The 21836-nt window shown below is 35.7% G+C and overlaps 2 protein-coding genes across 4 annotated transcripts in view; one reads left to right on the forward strand and one right to left on the reverse strand.

Moving 5' to 3' along the window:
* Window positions 1-21836, forward strand: part of LOC310880977 (uncharacterized protein) — a 1343899-nt gene that overhangs the window by 1143315 nt on the left and 178748 nt on the right. The window lies entirely within an intron of this gene.
* The window catches only part of KLHL4 (kelch like family member 4), an 83324-nt gene that overhangs the window by 3789 nt on the left and 57699 nt on the right, over window positions 1-21836 (reverse strand). For all 3 annotated transcript variants that reach the window (XM_083797532.1, XM_083797534.1, XM_083797533.1), the window contains 7 exons: window positions 15345-15518; window positions 14754-14890; window positions 11773-11969; window positions 8439-8651; window positions 7208-7394; window positions 3889-4113; window positions 1838-2000 (listed from right to left, as the gene is read on the reverse strand). In XM_083797532.1, the coding sequence (XP_083653658.1) occupies window positions 1838-2000; window positions 3889-4113; window positions 7208-7394; window positions 8439-8651; window positions 11773-11969; window positions 14754-14890; window positions 15345-15518 (1296 nt within the window). The remainder of the gene's footprint in view (window positions 1-1837; window positions 2001-3888; window positions 4114-7207; window positions 7395-8438; window positions 8652-11772; window positions 11970-14753; window positions 14891-15344; window positions 15519-21836) is intronic.

The raw sequence follows: 21836 nt of genomic DNA on the forward strand, positions 1-21836 counted from the left end.
ATGCCATGAAATTGAGTTTGCTTAGTGCAACTAATTAGAGATCTAGGGAATACTTCAGCTTGTCCAGAGTATGTCACCCAAAGCCAATCAGTTGAATTGTGCTTGAGTTGTGTGACTCTAGTTCCAGTGACTGGGAGAAATTTTAGATTGCTCTGATGTACAATTTCAGCAAGAAAAAGCTTGACTTTTACAGCAATACAAAATTTTTAGCCCTCTCTTCTAACATTTGTGAATTGAACACAGACTTGAGTTCTCTTGTACAGTTTGTTGCTTGGCCCATAAAAAAAAAACTTGAGAACTTGATTTATTTTCTTTTAACATCGGGCCCTTAGATGCTGTCTCCTTGTTTACACAGCTTTCACAGAGAGAGGAAATCACTGACTATATGAGCAGATTGGTTGGGACTTTTTGTTTTCCCTAAAGTACCCAGAAACATCTAAAGATCTAAAAAAAAAATCTTTTTCCATTCTCCGAGAAGATGAACAAATATTCCTTTATTGACTAATGCTTTCAGTAGACCATTTATTGGTCAGAAATGTTGCTCCACTGAAATTCTAAGTCTTTTCTGGTGGGATTGAATAGAAAAAATATGGCGTTGACTTAGGGGAACAGGAAAAAGAGAAGCATTCTGTTCAGTTAGACCACAGCAATAGCGCTGAATGATGGACATTTGATCTCAGCTTCCCCTGGTATGCCAGAGATTACATCACTAGACTAACAGACGTGATTTAAGCTGGGCTGGAGACAGCATGTATCAGGCTGATTGAGAACAGAGTCAGGATCGGGCTGGATTTCCTCTTTGACAAAGTGGTTTCCTGCACGTCCCTGTGGAAGGTAGCAACAGGAGTTTCTGGTGAAGTTTATGCTGAGAACATTTCCTCTGAGATACAACAGGGACTTGAACAGACAGTTCTGCCTCAGAATTTTTAGTTAATGTTTAAAATCATGTCCTGTTTGAATGCAAAAATCCTGGTTTGTATGTGAAGATTTACATTTGCAAATATCTGCTTGCTAACATCTTTATTTCTACTCTTTCTCTTTCATAAGTCACCAGCATTCATGTAGTGAACAGGCGAGCCAGTGATAAGGTTTCAGAATAAGTGCAGTTTTCTGCCTACAACTGTCTGTAATGTTCCCAGCCCCTACGAACTGTCACTGCTAAGAGGCTTCCTTCCCCAGAGTTCATTAAGAAGGAAGGTTGGCTCAAGTCATGCTTTCCAACATACCAAATGGGGGCCTTTTTATCAGGCTTTAGTATTTCCAGCACCAGTCTAATTTGCTGAAGAAGTTAAAGTTCTTTCAAATGGTGCTTCCTTAGACATATTGATTTAAAAATGTAAAATTAAACTTGGAATATTTTTTCAAGATAGTTGATGGAGCACTGGAACAGGCTGTCCAGGGAGGTTGTTGAATCTCCTTCTCTGGAGATATTCAAGGCCCGTCTGGACGCCTACCTGGGCAGCCTGCTCTAGGGAACCTGCTTTGGCAGGGGGGTTGGACCTGATGATCTTTCGAGGTCCCTTCCAACCCCTACAATTCTGTGATGCTGTGATCAATATCTCCCATAATTTATATCCCAGGAAAAATTCTGTTGTGCATCTGTCATATGCTCAAATTGCTGGAACTTGAAGTGGCTGAAACGTGTTTATAACGTGACTGAAAGTTTGAAAACAATTTACCACAAAACAGAGGAAAAGCTTTTTCTTATTTTTGTGCATTACATTTTCTCTTTGTTTTCTTGAGGTGTTTAATTACTTTAAGAGTGAAAGGAAAATATAAGAAATTGGATTTCCAAGGCAGGAAGCAAAGAAAACAACAGTTTTTCCTGTTGACATACTTGCTATTTAATGCTGCAACCCCTACAGTGCTTCTGGGTGTTGACATGCTAGCAACGTAATTCCATTGCCGTGCTTGAGGGTCCCATCTTTCTACAGTATTAAGGTAACTCCATCCATCATGGCCACCAACAGCATACATTGGTCCTTCAAGCATTGCTACTCCTTAGAAGATAGAATTAGGAACGGATTACAGTATCTAATAATTACAGTGATCAATAAAGTATTAACTTCATACTTTAATTCCCTGTATACAGATAAGCAATTTCAGCTGGTATTAAACTATCTAAAAGCAGCCTTGTCATTTAGCGGAATAAATAAGGATAAACAAAATACTTTATATACAGTATTTTTCAGAATAAGCATTATCTTTTGCCTAAAGATCAGAAGAAAGTTGTTTTAGTTCTGATGTTCTCAGAATTTTCCCTCTTCCAGTTCTGTTGACCTTGTTCTGAATGAAGTTTGAGCCCCTACATGAGAAATAATGCTATTCTATCAAAGAAAAACAAAGATTGAGCCAGGCAATGAAAAAAAAAAAATTGTCCAACACAACTACATATCCTTTACTCTGAGCTGAAGATCTGTAATCCTGCCAGCATGAAGCCTGAGTGGGTGGGTAGCTGGCTGGCCTTACGGGCTACAGTACCATAACATTTTAATGCCTCTAAGTGGAATGCACTTTGTGATAAGAGTAGGCTTGTATTTGTTGCCCTTGAGGGACAGGAGAGTGAACTTGGCTCTCCCTGCAAAGCTCTCTGTGGATATATCCTGTGTTACTGCCCTTTTCTCAGCAAGAAGGGATTTGGTGCCTTCCCTTTGCTAAGCTGCTGCTGTTGCTGATGTTTCCTTGCTTTGTTAGGTAAGGCAAAATGTTTGAATCTGTCTGCTTAAAAGTTGTCTGAATCCAACGTTTCAGCCTTAAGTATACATGGCCAGATTTTTTTTTTTCAAATGTGCTACGCCACAAAATCACAGTGAAACCAATAGGACCTATAAGCGCAAGGCAGCTTTGCAAATCGAGCTGATACATAGTTAGAAGGCTAACTCTGGGCACTCATTTTACTTCCGCAACCTGCTTGTTGGGTAGAATTATGCCCCTGCAGCTGGTAATTATAAAGACTAAAGTCTGTTTTGTCTTTTTTCCATTTACTACTTAGTCCTATTTGTTTTTGTTAATTTGACAGACTAGCTGGAAAGAACTCAACACTGTAATTTATCCCCTAAGTAGTGGAGAAGGTACTATAGGCCACAAACTAAGGTTTATCGAATAACTGGATCAGTCTTTTTGTGTTATTCATTAAAATAAAAATATTCTATGATGTCATTTGAACTTACTATAATGATTTTGAGCCAATACCTTTTCCTATTAACATAAATGAAGCTGGCCTTTCTCATAAGATCTGTGCAAATAAATCATTCAGAAATTGTCATATTCCCTCCCATAGTCTCCTTAATGTTAAACTTGTCCTTATTTTTCATTGTTCCAGCAATGCACTTGAGATTTCATATATTTCATTCACTGTGAATAATATTAAGGATTACTGGGCAGTAAAGACCCATAGATACCTAGCTGTGGCAGAGCTCTTTAAAACTCTTGTAATTACAACATTAAAATTAGTGAAGTTGCACTTACTTCCTTACAGCAACGTTTTCTTCAATGTGAGTAATTATCTGACCTGATTTTCAGAGGTGTTAGGTACCCATGGGCTTAACTTAGTCATAATTTTCCAAAACTATAAATCAGGCTGTTACTGTATTGCAAGCAGATACCTTAACCACTGAATTAGAAGAGTCAATCATTTTCGCCATTGCTTATATTTGGAATTTTCTAAAAACAAAATTATCTCTGGAAGTCCAGTGCAAGTTGGGTGAACACTAATAAATGTCACTGTCATAAAATTATGGCAAAGGGCAACTCTGTCTTTGAAAAATACCTTCTACACATGTTGCTGCATGTTACTGAATGCTTTGAAAGTTATGTCAGCAGCATTTGTGTAAATTGAAATCACTTGTACGTGATCCAAAGTATTTACAAAGAAGCAGCACCTCTTACCTAAGCCATGTCTGTGTGTTGACATAGGAGGCATTATAGTCCAAACTTTGGTGACAGGGTTGAAACATTCAACAATATTAGAAGTTTTCAGACCATCTCTTCCTCCCACAATATAGAGCTTGTTGTCAATTACTGCAACTCCAAACTGTAATCGTCTACCATTCATGGTACCAATTTGTATCCAACTATTAGTCCTAAGGTCATATTTTTCAATTGTAGTTGTGCCTGTTGAAGACATAAGTATTATACAATACAAGACAGCCATGAACTGATCAGTATCCAGTAGTCAGTAGCTGGTCCATCTCAAAATATTATTCAGCTTTAAAAGATTGAAATTCTGTGTGTGGACTTTTACTGCATCTTTTACTGAGAACTTCAGTTACAAAGTGTGAACCTAGTGAGAAAGCTGCATTAATTCCATGCATATATAATTGTCAAACATATGGGAATAACCAGGGGCAAGAAGAGGCAGAATTACATGCCAGCTAATTTTTTAACACTGGAAATTTGAATATAAGTTAAATCTGTTAGTCATTTAATTACCATGAGGATAGTTGGTTTTTGTTCGTTTGTTTTAATTTTTTATTAGTATGGTACCTCACAACTATATACTCTTTAGGCATGTGCTTAAACCATTAGTGCTATCAAAAACTAAACGTATCCATGAATCTGTCTGTCTTAGTACTTAGGCATGTATCTTCATGAATAGCTTGGATGTTTTCCTTTTCACAACGGAGACAGGCAGAAGGCTGACTTTTGTGTGAGTATGCACTTGTTTCCCACAGGTAGCTTCCTTGAGGTTCACCTTTGCAGCAGCCGTGCAAAAAATGCTTGTCTGCTGTAATACAGAAGCTGTATTTTCAATTCTTCCAGGTCACTGAACTTCTAGTAATGTTTTTACTGCAGCTATTCATAAGGCCCTAACTCCCTGCCATTTAATACTGACACTTTTACATGTGCTGGCTCCTGACAGTCACTCTGCAGCCGTAATTGGTCCTATGAGAGTTGATTTAGCACAACAAGGAGATGGCTGAGCAACGACTGAGGTAGGAAGAGGCAATTACCAGTTGCACACACAGTACATACTAGAGCTCAGCTTCAGTTCAGCTGAAGGCAACCAGATGAGAAAAACAGAGATGATTTCCTGCCTGTTCCTTGACTGGGATTTGAGACTAGAGGTAGTGTTTTGAGAATTACAATAGGCAGTTTGTGGATAAATGGTTTCTAACAGCAAAACAACCATGCAATAATGCAGAGAAGAAAGGTAGCATTTGCTTTAGAGACGTTTTCACAAGTAGAACCTGCTATAGGTCATCTGCTATATTCAACAAGCTTAGTGAAGTAAGAGCTTATCTCAATATCTTTTTTTTTTTTCTCCCCTCTACATGCTTTTCCAGATGCATAGACTGGGAAAGAAACTATCAGATCTACCAGCAATAAAAGAAAAAAAATCTACTTTTTCCCTCTCCTGTCTTCTTTCATTCTGCACAACTGAATTTTACTGTTTGTTGTTTTGTTTTGTTGTTATGTTTTTTCCATTTTGGTAGTCTGTTTGCTCTTCTTTGCTTTGATTCCGTCTCATTTATTTTATGCTAATACGTGAGTGCCCCAAAGTTCTCAGCTTCAAAAGAAATCAAAGAAATAGCTCACGTAACGAAAAAAAAAAAAAAGGCAGGAAAAATACATTAAGGTGTACAGTGTGTTCATACCCTGTAGGCTGTAATTTTTACAGAGGTTTGAAAGTAGGTTTTGAAAGGTAATGTGGTTTAGGCACATTTACGTTTTTCAAAATACTAGCCCAAGAGTGGTTCTTTGATCTTCTCTTGATCATTTGAAGTTGAGGTTTGACTTCATATAGCACCTGAGATAAGCACAAAGCCAAACTTGGCACTCTCAGAGAGTTCTTTTCTTTATCACAGAAGGCACAGTATTGCCAGAGGTGGTAGTTACTCCCTTCTCAGAGATGTTCTTCTAGTGCTTCATAGTCTCTTAGGTGCTGTTTCCTTTATCTTGCAATCCAGCACAGGCTCAAGGTATGAGTCAGAAATATAGAGGACAGCAGGGAGGAGAGGGAGTGCTGTTCTTAACCATCAAAAGGCAAAAGTTCAAACAATTGGCTTTATTCCAAGGTAATAAGTAAAAGAGGCACCAACAGGAAGTAGAGATGTTGACTGAAACAGCCCTTTCTTTGTATAACCTTTACTGGGAAGACCTATTAGAAAATTTTATTCTTATTTCTAAGAATAGTTAAGTTAGTTTAAAGATAACTTTGAGTTCTTGGTTGATTTATATAGTTCATAAATAATCAGTATTGCTAATTAAACTACACTAGTTGGTATGGCTTAACTTCATTTTGGTAAACTGTCATAAGAATGAATGTTTTCTCTTCATGTTGTGATGGTGATGAATGTGTATTTTGTATTTAATTTAATTGCATGGGATAGTAAGGTAGCACTGCAAGATGTCTTGTATAGGAAACATTAGTCATCAGCAACTTTTTCCAAACCGTGAAATGGATTAGCTTCTTTGTGAGTCTATTAATAGTAAACTCACACAGCTAAAAGTAATACTGTTCAGCAAGTCGCTAGACTTTAAACTAATTACAGTTCTTTGGCTCCAAGCAGTGGATTCCTATAGAAAATAATTTAATATACTTCCTAGTATATAGAATAGTGTCATTTGTAAAGTTGTAAACTGGTTGCAGTTGTGAAAATCAAATCATAAAAAATTGAATACATTTATAACGTTTAACTTTCAACTACAAACTTGAAGAAAATTCTATATACAGTTCTGAAAAAAGATGCACGTATTTTGCACTTGTGAAAAAGTGCAAATGTTTTCAATTTAAAATTTATTTTAAAATATTGATAACTTTAGTTTAGAGCTGCTAAAAGTTCAGTAATGCTTTTTGGTTTTACTTTTCCCTAAAGATTTTTTCCAGCCTTCTAACTTTTGTCAAAAAATGGAGCACACTAGAATGACATTAAATATTTCTTGAAATATTTTGAATGTTATTTTTTCTACTGATTTGTAAAGCCAAGCTGCATGCAAAAATTCTTAGAAAACTCTGAATTTTTAAATCACCGTTCAAATCAAACTTCTTTAGTCTGAACTTCAAGCTGTACGTATATCATCGAGAAACATGATTCTTGCAAGAAGGAAGAACATCTAAAATGCAAGATTGTTTTCTGTATTATTTTCCTCTTTTTCATCCTTATATTGCTGCTTTCCTAACAGGAATCTTTCAAAGATTGTTATATATTCCCTGTGTGTCTGTAATACAATTAATTAACACAATTAAACAGATATCCAAACTTACCTTTAGTAGCATCCATACCTCCTACAGCATAAAGTGCACCCACTGTAGACTTTCTAGGCTTAGTTCGAGGGCTCTGCATCATGGACCGTCTTTCTGGTAGAAGGTGGTATTTCATAGCCTCCATAAGAAGTTTCTGACACTCTAGGTCGTCTGCAAACATTGGACTATTTTCTAGATCGGCTAGTAACTAAGAAATGAGAAGTGATGATCTTATATCTAAATCATTACAAGTTTTATGTACTTTAGCAATTAAAGCATTTGTACCTACGAACACTCATTTTCAGTTCACCTCTCACCCAAGCTTTGCTGTAAATTCTGCTTTAATGCAAGTAAAACAACATAAGGGTAGTAACTAACTAACTAAATAAATGTTTAGATGTGAGTCTTTTGCTTTATTTTTTTCCAAAAACATTCTTCTAACTTTTAGAAAAGTTTAAAATTGCAAATGCAAACTTCTCCTTATGAATGTAAATGACCTTTTGATGTGAGTGTAAGCAAACCTAATACTAGACATCTCTGTTAATATTAGAATATATTAAACAAGGTGTACATTTAAGAATAAATATATATGGTATTTAGATGCTTAACCCGAAGTTGATTACTTGCAGCTTCACTAATCAATAAAATAAAGGTAGATTCCTGACAGTATTGTTCCTACTCCTGTTTTTCTGATAAGATAGTCCCCTGTGACACAGATCCAACAGTGTCAGCTTGCTCTAAAACAGTATGTCCATCTCTGCCACTTATTTGATGAACTGTCTCTTACAGTCTGAAAGGACAAGTAATGCCAATGCTCAGAACAGTCAGGAATAATCTAGACCGCATTGTTTTTGTTCACTTTTTGCCATAATAAGAGATAAGTATTGTGTCTTATCAGTCCTGCAGTTTGGTAAGTCTAAATAAATGTCTTTCCATGGTATCAAATTGCTGTGTTATTAGAGGACAAAATGCTCCCCAGGAAAGAAACACTCTACTTTTGAGATACCATTAGACTACTATGTTTATAAAGGCAGTTGTGAGTCCAATAATTACATTTCTATTGTACAACTTGTTTTTATCTCTTTTCACAAATAATAAACATACCTATAGAGTTAACAAAATAATATTTTTTTAAAAAAAAATAAGCCCAAACCAGCACTTTTGTACAGATTTTTTTTTTCTGCCTAACTGATGCTTGAGGCAAGTGTTTCAGTTGCTAGTTAAATCCCCTGTTAGCCCCTCACTTCCGTACCTGAGGTGGAAGTAGAGGCAGCCTAATATAAGAAAGAAGCATTCCTAGGTCTCGTTGTCGGTTTTGCAAATCATGCCTCACCCACATCATTAGCGCCTGGAATATGGCTTCTTCATCGGGAACATTGATGTCATCGCTAGACAGGAGCTTTGCAATCTCATTAGCAGGGAGTAAAAGAAATTCCTGGTTTTTAATAACTTCTGTGAAGTGTTCCTGAAAAGAAAAACAATAGGCTTCAGTACAGCCATGATTTTCACACCTTGAAGTAACCTTTCCTTACATAATGTTAAGGCTTTGCATGTACTGTATTTATACTGTATTTTTTGCACTAGGGTATAGGGAAATGTAATACATATTCATGTAATACATAATGATCATTGAATTCCCTTCTATCATTTAAGGGGAAATTTTGTTTTTTCTTTTCTACCTTCCTGTTGTAGAACTGAAGAACAATGATCATTGTCACCACCGCCATGCTTACAGCTGCATCTGTCAGGCTTCTTGTCAGTATGTCCCATCAGGTTTTGTTACTGGCGGTTTTGTCCATCAATGCGATCTTAATACTTCAGCTTAATAGCAACACAATTTGAAGATATACAATATATCTTAAGAATGGCAAGTGGGCTTTCAAATTAACTAGTTTGTATAGCTTGTGTTACAATCAGATTTCCAAGTTTTGAATCGTGTTCAAACCTTGCAGTTCTTTCCTGACGCGCTGTTCCAGGTGTTGACAGGTCTTCACTGTCTGCAGCAGAAAATTTAGGGAAATTAAACTTGCTTTTCTAACAGTACTTTTATGGCAATTGAAAACTGGACAAGTCCTGAGAAAGGGAGAACAGACTCTAGTCTGTTGGTGAGAAAAATTGCCAACTCCAGAAACAGACATGAATATAAAATCAAAGAATTGTTTTTCATAAAAAATATTACATTGTACAGTCCAGTAAAGCAATATTAGAATTGATACTGAAATATAGTTTCAGTCATCATAATTCAGTATGAAGTATGTTTGCCTGTGTTAATTCCAAAGAAAAAAAGATTTTTTTAAGTTACAGAGAACTGCATCTTGTAATTTATGTATATATTTGAAATACTAATTTCCATCTATGTACCTGGAAGAGATGCATCTTATTTGGAAACCACATTGAAGTAGGGCAGATGAAGAAATTTTAGTAACTGATATTTGTATTATTTATTTTCAGTAGTCTCAGTTTTCTGTAATTCTTCTCAAGAGAATTAAGAATGTACATATAGAAGTATCAGTGATTAAAGGGTATGTTGACTTTACTCTGTTATGCACATCCTGCTTTAATATTTCGTGACATTCAGAGAATAGGAACAGGAAGGCCAGTTCACGTTTAGTTACAAATATAGCACAAGATGTTTATCAGAACAAGCTCTATCTGCATGAAAAGATCCTAGGCAGGAAACTGTTAATACTTTCCATCAATGGCTGAAGTAATTGAAAGGGAAGGCTTCCATTGTGTTTGTTTTCATTGAATGGATGTGGTGTTTATAGCTGATTTTCTTCTGAAAATGTTTAAATGTTACCAGTTTGTTGGGATGGTCTCTATATTTACACTGTCTTTATAGTCTTTCCCCTAAGGTACACATTTTCAGGTGGTTGAGGTTGGCATGAATCAAACCAGAATGTTTCCTTTATCCTCTTCTACAACACCTTGTGTGTGCATTGTTACAATCTCTTGTTTTCTAGAGTCTTTTGAGAATCAGTTCAGGGGGTTAAAAGAAATTTTTCTTTAAGCTTATTTCAAAGAGGTGCAGAATTTCCTCTTCTGTGTAATTGTTAGCAGCTGCAAACGTGATAGGTGGTTTTATGACAATGCAAGGTCCTCTTTCATTGCAGCATCCTCAATCTGCGCTGAATACAAGATGCGGGAGGTGGTTCTAGAGGTGGAAGTGCTCCCAGCTGTTTTCAGGAAGACTGTGTAAAGCCTATATGCACAGTACTGTTGAGTCTCACCAGGGTCCTTCACATTAGACAGTGTTCTTAAAGACCCAACTGTCATTTCTTTAACACACAGACTTAAAAAATAGTAAAAGTCTAATTTCTGGGGAAGACTGGGGGTTTCAAGTAATTTTTTAAAAAAAAAAATCTTATTAAAAAAGGTCTTCTCGTTATCTGACATTAATAACCATATGATTTTATCTCATTTTTGCAGAAATCTGTGGATTTTAAGTGGTTAAGGTTGATATCCGCATGGCTGGGGCTGGTGGAACAAAAGAGGCAGCAGAAGGGAGAAGTTTCTGGTTTGGGCTCAGAGCTTATAATGGTATGGAGCAGCAGGGACAATGCTATTATGTAGAGGCTGAGTGAACCTCTATCTTAAATGCCCTTTTTCCAGCTTTAAAATATAAAAGGAATCTAGATAGCTGCTAAACAAACCATTCATTAGTATGACAGGAAGGAGCACAACTGGTGCCCTCATTCTGCACATGCCACTCTCACTTACTTCAGCATGTGGAAGCGCGCGATCTCTTGCTGGAATGCTCTCAGCATTACGAAGCCTCTAAACTGGTTTTGACATACTACGCTAATATTTCAAGCATAAATCTGCCATGTGTCTCCTAACGAGTAGTTCTTTTTATATCTATTTAGCTGTAGCAGTTGCCATTCTTTTTGTGTTTAAAGATGCTATAGCACATCTTGTTGCCCTGAATATTTATCCCTTGATTTGGTTTCACAGCAAGCTATCTTGCTTCTCTGTTTCCCACGCTCTGAATATTCATTTCTTGCTTTGAGCTAGAGGAGATTATGCTCCAGTCAGGGATGTGCTTCTTTTTAGCGTTCCAGATCTTTCCCACGCATTCTTTATTTTGGCTTTTTTTGCGTACCTCACCTTGAAATCAGCTTTAGATTTTTCTTTGTATTGAATTAAAAACATATAAATGCACCGTTGCTGTTTTTCTCTTGACATTATCCATACTAAGGCATGGGTTTTTTGGAAGAAATACATGAAAATCATACTGCAAATTTAAGTTCAATAAGTATGGCAAAATTCTGAAACAGGAAACAGAACTGAACATTTGGTTTCCTCAGCGTGCCCTTCTCTCCCTCCAATAATTCTGTAGTAGTCACAGTTCTTAAATTTCCCTTTGGAGGCTGAGGTGAGCAGAGATGTCCTCGGGTCAGGGACTGTGCAGAGCTGACCCTGCCAGAGCAGGAGGAGTGCAGCCACTGACTGTATCACTCTTGAAGAGCACAGCAGCCCCAAACCTCAGCTGGCTCTGCTTCACCAAAGCCCATATGTTTTCCAGGAGAGTATTCATGCTCTCTGTTAACATTATAGTCGTAAAGCAGCTAGGTTATTTGTCTTACCATAGTGTATGTGTGTGCCACCTTCAGCAGCTCTGTGCAGCCCTGTGCATCTCCAAAAGAGCGAATCCCCAGGCAGTTGGAAGGATGAAGCTGCTTCATGAGGAAGTTGCAGCATACCTCAATGACCTGGGATAGCTGGAGAAGACAAGCTGCAGCTAGCAAACTTTCTATAGTGTCTTCTTTTAACTCTAGAATACCTGTGCAATTTACATGTAGGGAAAAAATACAAGTTTTCAGTCATTTTCTTTGTAACTTTAAGCTTCTTGGTTTCTACTTTTTTTGCTTCTCTGAAAAAAAAAATTTGAAAAGTGCCCTGTGATTCACAGACTCATTTTCCTTTTTTACTGAAGGAGTCTTTAAACCTGTCTTAACAGACCTAAAGGAGTTGGTGAATTTTGAATATAACGATTGGAAAATTTTTAACAGTGTTAGATCTGATTTTACATGAAAAAACATTGAAACAAAGATAACGATGTGATTAGAGAAAAACTTTTCCCAAAATTCACATGTAAATTAATGAAAAATGTACCATAAGTTTTAATTGCACATAAGAACTTTAGTATCAATAGTTATAGCTAGGAAATGCCAACAGTAAGTGCATGAGGGAAACCTGATTTTTTTCTGTCATATATTGTGCATTAAAATTTTATTGAGATGATTATATGATGTGAGAATTTTGTTACGTTCATAGATTGGAAGTTGTTCATTTAAAAAGATCTTACATTCTTGATGCTTGGTGGATACTTTAATTCCCCAATTGATACACAGCATTAAAAGCCTACTCTGAAAAACTGAACTGATTTTTTAATGACTTTTTTAATGAACCTTTTTTTTTTTCCCAAAATGTTCTATCATTCCAATTGCCTCAGAAGCATTAATTTCTCTTCCAGCTTTCTCTGTGAAGGGATGATACATACCATCTCCATTTAACAGATGGAGAAGGATGGTGCAGAGAGATTATAGTCAAAATTAACATCAGAGTAGAACTACAAGAGGTTTCTTGTCCAAAGTTCTGTTCTGATTTATTCCAGTAGAATATGTGAACAATTCTGAATGTTATAGCTCTCATCTCCTCTGAAAGTCACATTTATATTTCATTATCTTGAAAGAAAGTAGCCTTCAGTTTAGAGGCTTGGTTACTATTATTTGAAAATCTGTGACAGAGGCAGTAGAAAAGTTCAGTTTTCCATAGCAGTTTTTATCACAGTCCCATCTCTTCCTGATGCCCCTTGCTTTGTAACTTGAATAATACATTCCAATTTCTGCAAGAAATGAGGAAGGTCTGGCATGGTGCCAAAGCAGGCAATGTTTGTATTTGGTTTTCACTATACCAGTGTGATTACCGAATGAGAGCATATAGCAAAAACATTACATGTTCTTGTAAATAAAGGTTGCAATATAATGTACTTGTATGAAAGAGGGAATCCTCATTTCATGAGCAAATTTACAGTATTTCGTAGATTTTATAGTCTGGCATTTGCTTTTGTAGCAAATTTGCTTTTGTTCTTGTATATTTTTTGTTTTGTTTTGTTTTGTTTTTTTTACTTAAGTAAACTGAAAGAGTTGAAATTTAATCAAGTGGGATGATTTCTAGATACATGTGGATAATAAGCATCCCACCTCTCAGCTTTCTTGTGCTTCTACTCATCTATTTCCTTGGGTAATATATGCTAATTCAATGCCGTAACATCATGGCTTTATGCAAGTTGTACAGAATTCCCTCCTGCCTGTGTTTATCCCCTTGTTTGTACGCACAAACACATAAAGGGTCTATTTTGTGTATAGAAACTTCTGTTTCCAATCTGGGTTGCAGATGGCTTATCTTTCTCGAGATTTGTCTCTTTACACAAGTCAAGATTTATAAACTGCCTGACCTAGCAAGTGAAGTCTCCTATTTTTAACATTTATGCTAATACCACTATAGCACATATAATGGGCTCCTTGTTTGAATTTAAACATTACTATTATAATTATTCTAACTCCTTTTAAATTCCTATACAAATACTGATATATGGGTGCCATCCCTGGCAGTGGCAGGGGGTTGAAACTAGATGATCTTTAAAGGTTCCTTCCAATACAAACCATCCTATGATTCAAAAATATACTTATGGTATGTCTTCCAACCTCCCTGTCTTCATATGGAAATTGTTATTCCATTCAAAAGCTATATAGTAACACAGCGTTTATGATCTACAGCATTTTTCCCTGTTCAGTATAGAGTATGAAAGGAATTTCACGGTTTTCTGATTTCATCTTTTTGGCTATGTGGCTCAACCATTTTGGATCCAGCAATATTGGGGTAAATGTTAAAAAACTGAGGGAAAAGAAAGTAGGGAATGTATATATATATGCAGTGTTCTGGTATTTTAAAATACAACATTCGAATTTCATTAGGGTAAAATCTCATTAATTTTTCAAGAAAAGATAAGTAAATATATTTAGAATATGGTGGCACTTTCTTATGGCAACAGTTGTTCTACTCATCGTTGATACCATATTCCTGTTGTCTTCTGATTGTTCCTGCTCAAGAACCTTGAGTGAGCCAAATAGGTGTCAACCAGGCAGGCCATTTCTATAGCTTCCCATGACATGAAAGTTCATACTACCCTTCCCTGTGTCACCTTATGGGGTAAGCAACAGGCAAAATATGTTCTTCTCTCATAAAAATTCCTAAAATGATTTACATCTAGTTAGAGAAAGATGATACCCTATATGCATTTGTCACATCTTTTTTTTTTATCTTCTAGAACAAGTTATTGTAGCATCACGTATCCATACTTATCTTCCTTCAAAACATGGATTATTTTAGTAAAACAGTAGTATTTATTCATCTTCTCTAGAGAAAGTCTTACATCTTGAATGCATGACCTACGCATTTATTTATGTACTAGTATAAAATGGAAGAAGTGAAAATTATGTATTCATTGAATAGTTTATATCTTCCTTTACACCTGTGATGTGGGTAACGCAGGAAGAATTACCTGTGTAGGCATAGCGAACCAAAGCTTTCAGGGCATCCGGGTCTACTCCCTCCATCTTGATCTCCTCTTGTTTTGCTTCACGCACATCATTAGTAAACATGGCAGCAAAATAATCGGACACTGCACTGAGAACCAACCTTGAAATAGAACCATTTTAGGAGGACTGCAAATTACTTCATAATCTCAATAGCAAGCACGAAGTTCACTATTAGTATATAATAAATGGTGTGTGCAATAGAAACGTTTCCTTCAGCATAGAATTTGAATCATACAGTAGTGAGCAATAAAGTTAAAAGGTAATTAATAAACTAACTTTCTTCCATAGTGCTTGTTTGGGCAGTTTATCTTCACTGACCTCGCTGTAGTTTGACAGCAACAAGAAAGGAAGATGGCAGCATCTGTGGGTCATATTTGACTCTCATTTTATTTGAAATAATGAATACAAAACTGATTGCATCATTTTATTCCAGTCTTAGTTGATGTCCTAATTATAGTAGCTGTTTATTCATAAAAGACAGGGTAGGCATACCTTTTCCTAGTGTTTGGAAATTTCAGGCTTTGAAGCCATGTAAACAAAAGTGGAATGTGTACCTGTGAGCTGGAATCTTTTGGTCTCCAACTATGAGAAGAACATCACACAACTGCTTCTGCTGCAGGTAGCTTTCCATTTTGCGGAAAGTTTGCTCTGCATGGTTTGTGGAGTGGAAATACTCATCAGAGCCATTGGTGTTCATTCCAAGCAGTGAGCTGCTGGTTGTTGATAGCCTGTAAGGGAAAGAGGCAGTGTGATGGCTGCAGTGTTGTAAGCGCTGATTATGTTCTTTACATAATTTAAGTTCAAATAGCATTACAGAAATGTTTACAATTATAAAGCTCATATGATTCTCCTCTTATTATGCCTTCTTCCATTTGTTTCCGTTTGGTGTTTGCAAGTTTTCATTTGTAGACTGCTTGTAAATTCTAGGGTCAATGAAAGAAAAAAATGTTTTACTGAGGTTGTGCTCCTCAGTTTTCTGCTTCATATCCAGGATATGTGTCCAGGTGCACTGTTTGCACAGCATTGCTGTGTGATAAATGCGGCCTGCTAATCATGCACAGACAGGACACATGGAAAAACAAACTCATTTTCCTGTGATACTAATATTTAAAATATCTTGAGGTATTAAATTTTGGATGTTGTATGTCTTTAGGTCTTATTTCTATTTCTCTTCGTACTTTAAAATTATATTACTAAATGGTAAGGAATCATAATACAATTTAAACTACCATATAATTGTAGACAAATTACCAAACAAAAAGCTGATGAAATCAGAAAATTATATTGCCTTTAGAACCTGAATGCAAATAAAGAACTAATTTCTTACCTTTTCATGGAAACGTACGTTATAATTATACTCCTTCTATTCTGGAATCCTCTTAGCTATCCCACTTATATAATTTTTATGGATATTTGTACAAGATTTCTGTTCTTCTAAAACATCATTCCGTACTGCCTTTTAATATGGATCATGATGCAGATTGAAATCTTTTTGATACCTTCTTAGAGAAGTATATATTTTTATATTAATCTGTTCGTAGTAACATAGTAATGCATTTGTTGATATACATCTGTATCACATATCTTGAAAATGCTGCAATCTGTGACGTTATTTTAGTTAAATTTTTTTAGAAAAATGTTTTCTCAGTTTACAATAGTATATATTATTAAAACCTATAGCACCTCTTTTTTAAATCACAAGACCAGTTAGGAAATAGTGGAAGCTGGTTGACTAAATATATTGATTGTCTTTGATACTGTTAATGCATATTCATAAGTCATTAGGAGCGATAAAATCTCTTCATGAAATTAAAGTATTAAAATCTAGCAGAGTATTAGATTATGTTACAATGGAACATTTGGTTTAAAAAATACAGAAATTAAAATTGGGTGAATCAGTAATATAATCAGAAAATAGAGATAAATTAGATCGTATACTTTCAAAGATCATACATCATTAAATAGCTAATCAGGATTCAAGGGGAATAATTAGAAATCAAATTATATGTAATCCTGAATTGAGACCAGTAGAGTTTTCTGTCTCCTCTGCATTATGGGAGAGTTACTGAATATCAGTGCCTTTCTGAATGGTACAAAACAAAATCAGCATCGGTGTGACCATTGTATGTCTACGTTTTTCCAGGTATATATATTTTTTTCCATCTTAAAATCCGTCAATTCGAAGGTCTTTGGATTTTTGTATTGCAATTACTGACATCCCACAGCCCATTTGCAATATGGCATCTTTGAAGCACTGGTATGTCGAAAGCCTTCAGATGCCCAGTGCATTTGATGCATTTCAGGTGCACCTGAGTACAGTGTAGTCACTGCAGCTTGGCTCTGCCAGACTCACTGGACGTGTAAGATCATTGACAGTCTGCACAGATGCATGATTTCTGGTATAACTGAGGTATATCAGTCCTGAGGTGTATGCATATGTGGGAACAGCAGATCTGATGCATTTCAAACCCTCAAACGCATTGCACATGTGCCCAGTTTGTGTACATGTATTTTTCTCTGGATAATCTCAGATTATATTGATATTGACAAATATCTTAATATATTCTAGCTTTCTTTTGAAGCCTTGTTACAATTTCAAACGTTTCTTTGTTGTTTTGTTGTTGTTGTTGTTTTAAAAAAAAAAGAAAAAAGGGGCAAACCAAGTTCACCTATAATGTGTATCCTTTGTAGTTTAGAGCTTACAAAAATTAATTTGTCTCAGTGAGTTTAATGACTATACTTTTTGTTTGTTTTTCTTCAATGCTTCATTGAAAATGAAGAAGCTGCAAAATTGGATTATATGCTCATTAGTTTTGCAGCAGCTATTTAATGCCAAATACATACTCTGTAACATTTGTGCTTTGCTATTAACATCTTAAGCTTTCTTTCACACTTTCCTGAAAATTATTTTTTAAAAAACATTTTGTGTGAGATTTGTTATATCCACCTTTAGTACTGTAAATATATATTACATCTTGCTTATCCGTGATGTTTGCAGAACTCAACCAGAGTAATACTTACCCATCCCTATTGCAAATGGACAGGGCCAGTTTCTAGAAGTAAATAATTTCCTATAGTGTGTATGCATTTGTGAGCAGAGCAGTCATTTTCGTGTTGCAAAGATTTACAAGCTTAAAGTCTAATCATTTTGTTCAGTCCTGGATACTTTTTTTTTCTCATTTCTCATTATATTTGTTTATTTCCCTCCATGTATGACTATCATTGATATGCAGACAGCTCAAATATTGAGCTTCAAAATATAGCACTGGGGAGGAAAAAAATGCAGTGAACTATATAGAAGACAGAGGTTAAAGTACCTTGAAGAAAGAAATCAGTAAAAATACTGAGTCTGATGCTTTCATGTTGAAGTAAAATCAGAGATGCTATGGACTGTAGCACAAAGATAGGCAAGCTATCTGCAGAGGTGTTAGTTTGAATATGTCTACTTGTCGTATCTTGTTATAGGAGAACTCGACACATTAAGAGAACTCAAGGTTCATGTAAACCTACTCAGAAGCATGTAGAAGATAGAGAATTGGTTGTTTTCTATAAAATGGGTACAAGTTTAAACAAACAAGATCTGAGGTCTATTAATAATATTTATAGTAATAACATTTCCAGAAGTATATATAGTCCTATGATGAATAAGGAACTATCTCCAGTTAGTCAGGAGAGAAAAATATTACTAAACAGTTTTGAAGAACCAGAAACTCAAGTTGCTTAATGCCATCTTTGTGTTAGTGTTGACTAGGATTCTGAGATGTTAACATTATTAACGCTAAGAACTTAAGAACTCGGATTAGCCTGGAGAGAACGGAGGTAAATCAATACTTAAATGATTTCTAAGTAACTGAGCTGTATGAATTTCTTCTTGGGTAGAGAGACAATTGAAATAAATTCAGAGTTTTCCCATAAGGATTTGTGAAGGGTAATGAAAATACGGTGCTATTCCTTAAAAGAAGTAAAATTAAATTGTCAAGCAGACCGTATAAACTGAAAACTTGAAAAAGTAATCAAAAAATGTTAACTATCTAGGTGGTAACAAGGAAATAAATACCAGCCAGCATGGCTGTTCAGAACGAATCATGTCATAGCAGTTTTTTACTGACAAGATAACAAAGCTTACTGGGAGAAAAACATTAGGTGTCAGAAATCATGTTGACTTTTGGATGACTTTTGACGGTATTTCACATGACATTTTCAAAATCAAGCTTGGATGGCATGTTTTAAGTGTAATAAATGTAAGAGATATGAACAACTTGTATAGGCGCTCTCAAAAATTTATTGGGGATTCGCTTTCAAAGGAGAATGTTCTGAATGCATTGCAGGTGAATTCTGCCTCTGATGCTGTTCTGTATTTTTATTACAGATAAGTACATGATAGAAATAGGGTATAAACATCACATTGGTACATGATAGCAAGTTGGAAACTTTTGGGGAACAGAATTTAAAAACTGAAGGCGCCATCTTTGCTTTTGGCGTTATCGAACTTCATGCAAATTTTTACTTTTCAAAAACGTGCTTACACTTGTACATGAGTAATTATCTGACTGAAATACAGGACGAGAAAAGACAGTTGAGGTAACAGCTAGATTGTAATGGATCCCAAAAAAGCTGTTACTCAGAAATGGTGGTGTGGAGGGAAAACTTCATCTTTCCTTTGATCAGGGGAATGGATGTGACAAGTTTTGTGGCTCATTCCAGGCCTGTCTTCTACAGTTCTTTAAATTTTTGAATTATGTTAATTTTCTGTCTTCATAAAGTACTCTTCATTAATCAATATGGCACTATTCATTAATCAGTTTATAAATGATAAATTCACTTTTCATCATTATTTAATTATAACATGATAAAACATACTTGCTATTTAATTGCTGTGTCCTTTTTTAAATTCAGTATGATCTTAAAGTGCCTCATTATGTGTGCCTATGGCCAAAGACCAGAAACAAAACTTGACGATTAGGAAGCTTAGATGCATAATATTGCATGAGAAAACAGGTGATGAAATGAAATATTTGAATTTGTTGTTCTTTATAAGGCTATTATTTATATTTTTATGGTGACCACTTCCCTGTTAGATATTTGTTGGATGTACCTGCTCTAAAATTTGTGGAATCCAGTTTGGTTATCAGTGTCACTTTCAGCTTTTGATTTTGGGTCACTCTTATTCTGAATGGTAGGTCACACCAGCCATCAACAGCAAACTAGATACCAGTTAGAGACATTAATAAGAAACACAAGACATCCTAAGGACTTTATCACAGTTTAAAACACCGATGTGATGTCTGTTCTGAGGTTTATTAGATGTGCTTTAGTAGTGACAAGGCATTAGACAAAACTGCAACTTCATCAATTCAGTTTGTTTGTGCAGCAATATTTACAATGCAACTCATCATTTTTTTTTCACTCGTTTGTTTCTGCTTATTCAAGAAAACTGCAGTCAACCCCCACACAGGCAGACTCTTTCCTAGTCAGCTGCTTGAGCTCTGACTCTCTCTCTATTGGGCGATGTTGTGGGGCTGGAGACTGAGAGATGCTATTTTCCTATGCCAAATCATAGGAACCCAGCAACTGTTAGAGATACCCTACATCAGCTGGCTGAGAAATAAATAAGAAAAGTATTTTGGTTAGGAAGCCATTTCTGAACAAAGCATAAAAGAATGCTAAAGTCAATGCACCTGTACTAAGTGCTTGCTGATAATATGCCAATCAGTAGTTGTCCAAACTTCTGTCTTAATATTTCTACTGCAATTGTGTCCTTTATTATTTGCTGTTTGTAAATATAACAGCTAAATATTGCATTAGATTTTTAGGGTATGGGTCAAAAACTTTGATCCAAAAGAATGTGGAAGATTGTACCATGTTGATGACTGTAGTAACATTAACGTGCAACGAATAACAGAAAATGATGTAGCAAAGGAAGAAATAAGCAACTGCAATGTTATAATTACTTAAGTTAATAGAGAGACTGCTGACTTCTAACCCATCTAAATCGAAACTTCGTCCTGACAATCCCAGTTTAGAACTTGGAGCTCTAAAAACAGGCTGTTTTAAATAATATTTTATTGCAAGTTTTAATAGAAACATGCCACTCTTCTCAGTTAGAATTAGTTAAAATAACTCCTTCCGTTTGCAATTACAGGTATAAATGTGTGTTTGTGAGATTTTGTTCCTGAGTTTTGGGGTTCAGTTTTGAAAAATTTTCAGCAACTTTTTGCAGAACCATTCAGAAGTTTCCACAGACATTAAAATAAGGAGCCAACTGGCCTCCACTTCTCTTCCCACAGAACGACAGTTTGGGCAAAGCCATGCAGTGTGTCCCATTGCCCTCTGGTTTTGCTCACAGCACCCATGCTGCCTTCCCAACCAGACTATGAAGGAGTGCAGCTCTGCTGGGAGCAAAATCCACAGCTCTGAGACGCCCAGAGTGCAATAAGCTGACCATGGAGGTTTCTAGTGAGACAGTGCAAATTATTCAATTCACTGAAAGGACTGTAGAAGCAAAAGTCGGCAACTCTTCCTTCTGTTATTTGATAGCCATTGGATAACACAGTTTAACTAGGGATTTTATCACAATGATCTGCCAGTGTCAAAATTTGTAATATAGTAGGGATTTTCAAACTAATGATTTGCTTCCTGATTCAGATTAATCTGAATATGAAGCTTTACTATAAATATTATAATGGTGTGACTTAAGAACACCTATTTCCATAGCATGAGATACTTTCATAAAAATTGAAGCTGTACCAATATCTAATCAGTCTGGAGAACACATTGGGGGTACATCCATGAGTGTTTTATTATAATGGATATATGTCTATATTCAAAGACGAAGTGACTGTCTCAGACAAATCATTTAAATTAATGCTATCTCAAATCATCATTCAAGATCATTATCCTCCAGGAGAATTAACATTGTGTATATTTCCATTATGTAATAGAGATTATTAACCAAGTGAAATGTTTCAGGTAAAAATACATGAGTATATATATATTACCATATTAAAATTAACCTCTGTTCTGATAATGCCAAATGTATTGGCATT

Source organism: Anser anser, assembly GCF_964211835.1.
Source record: "Anser anser genome assembly, chromosome: 13".
In the NCBI taxonomy this organism is placed as follows: Eukaryota; Metazoa; Chordata; class Aves; order Anseriformes; family Anatidae; genus Anser; species Anser anser.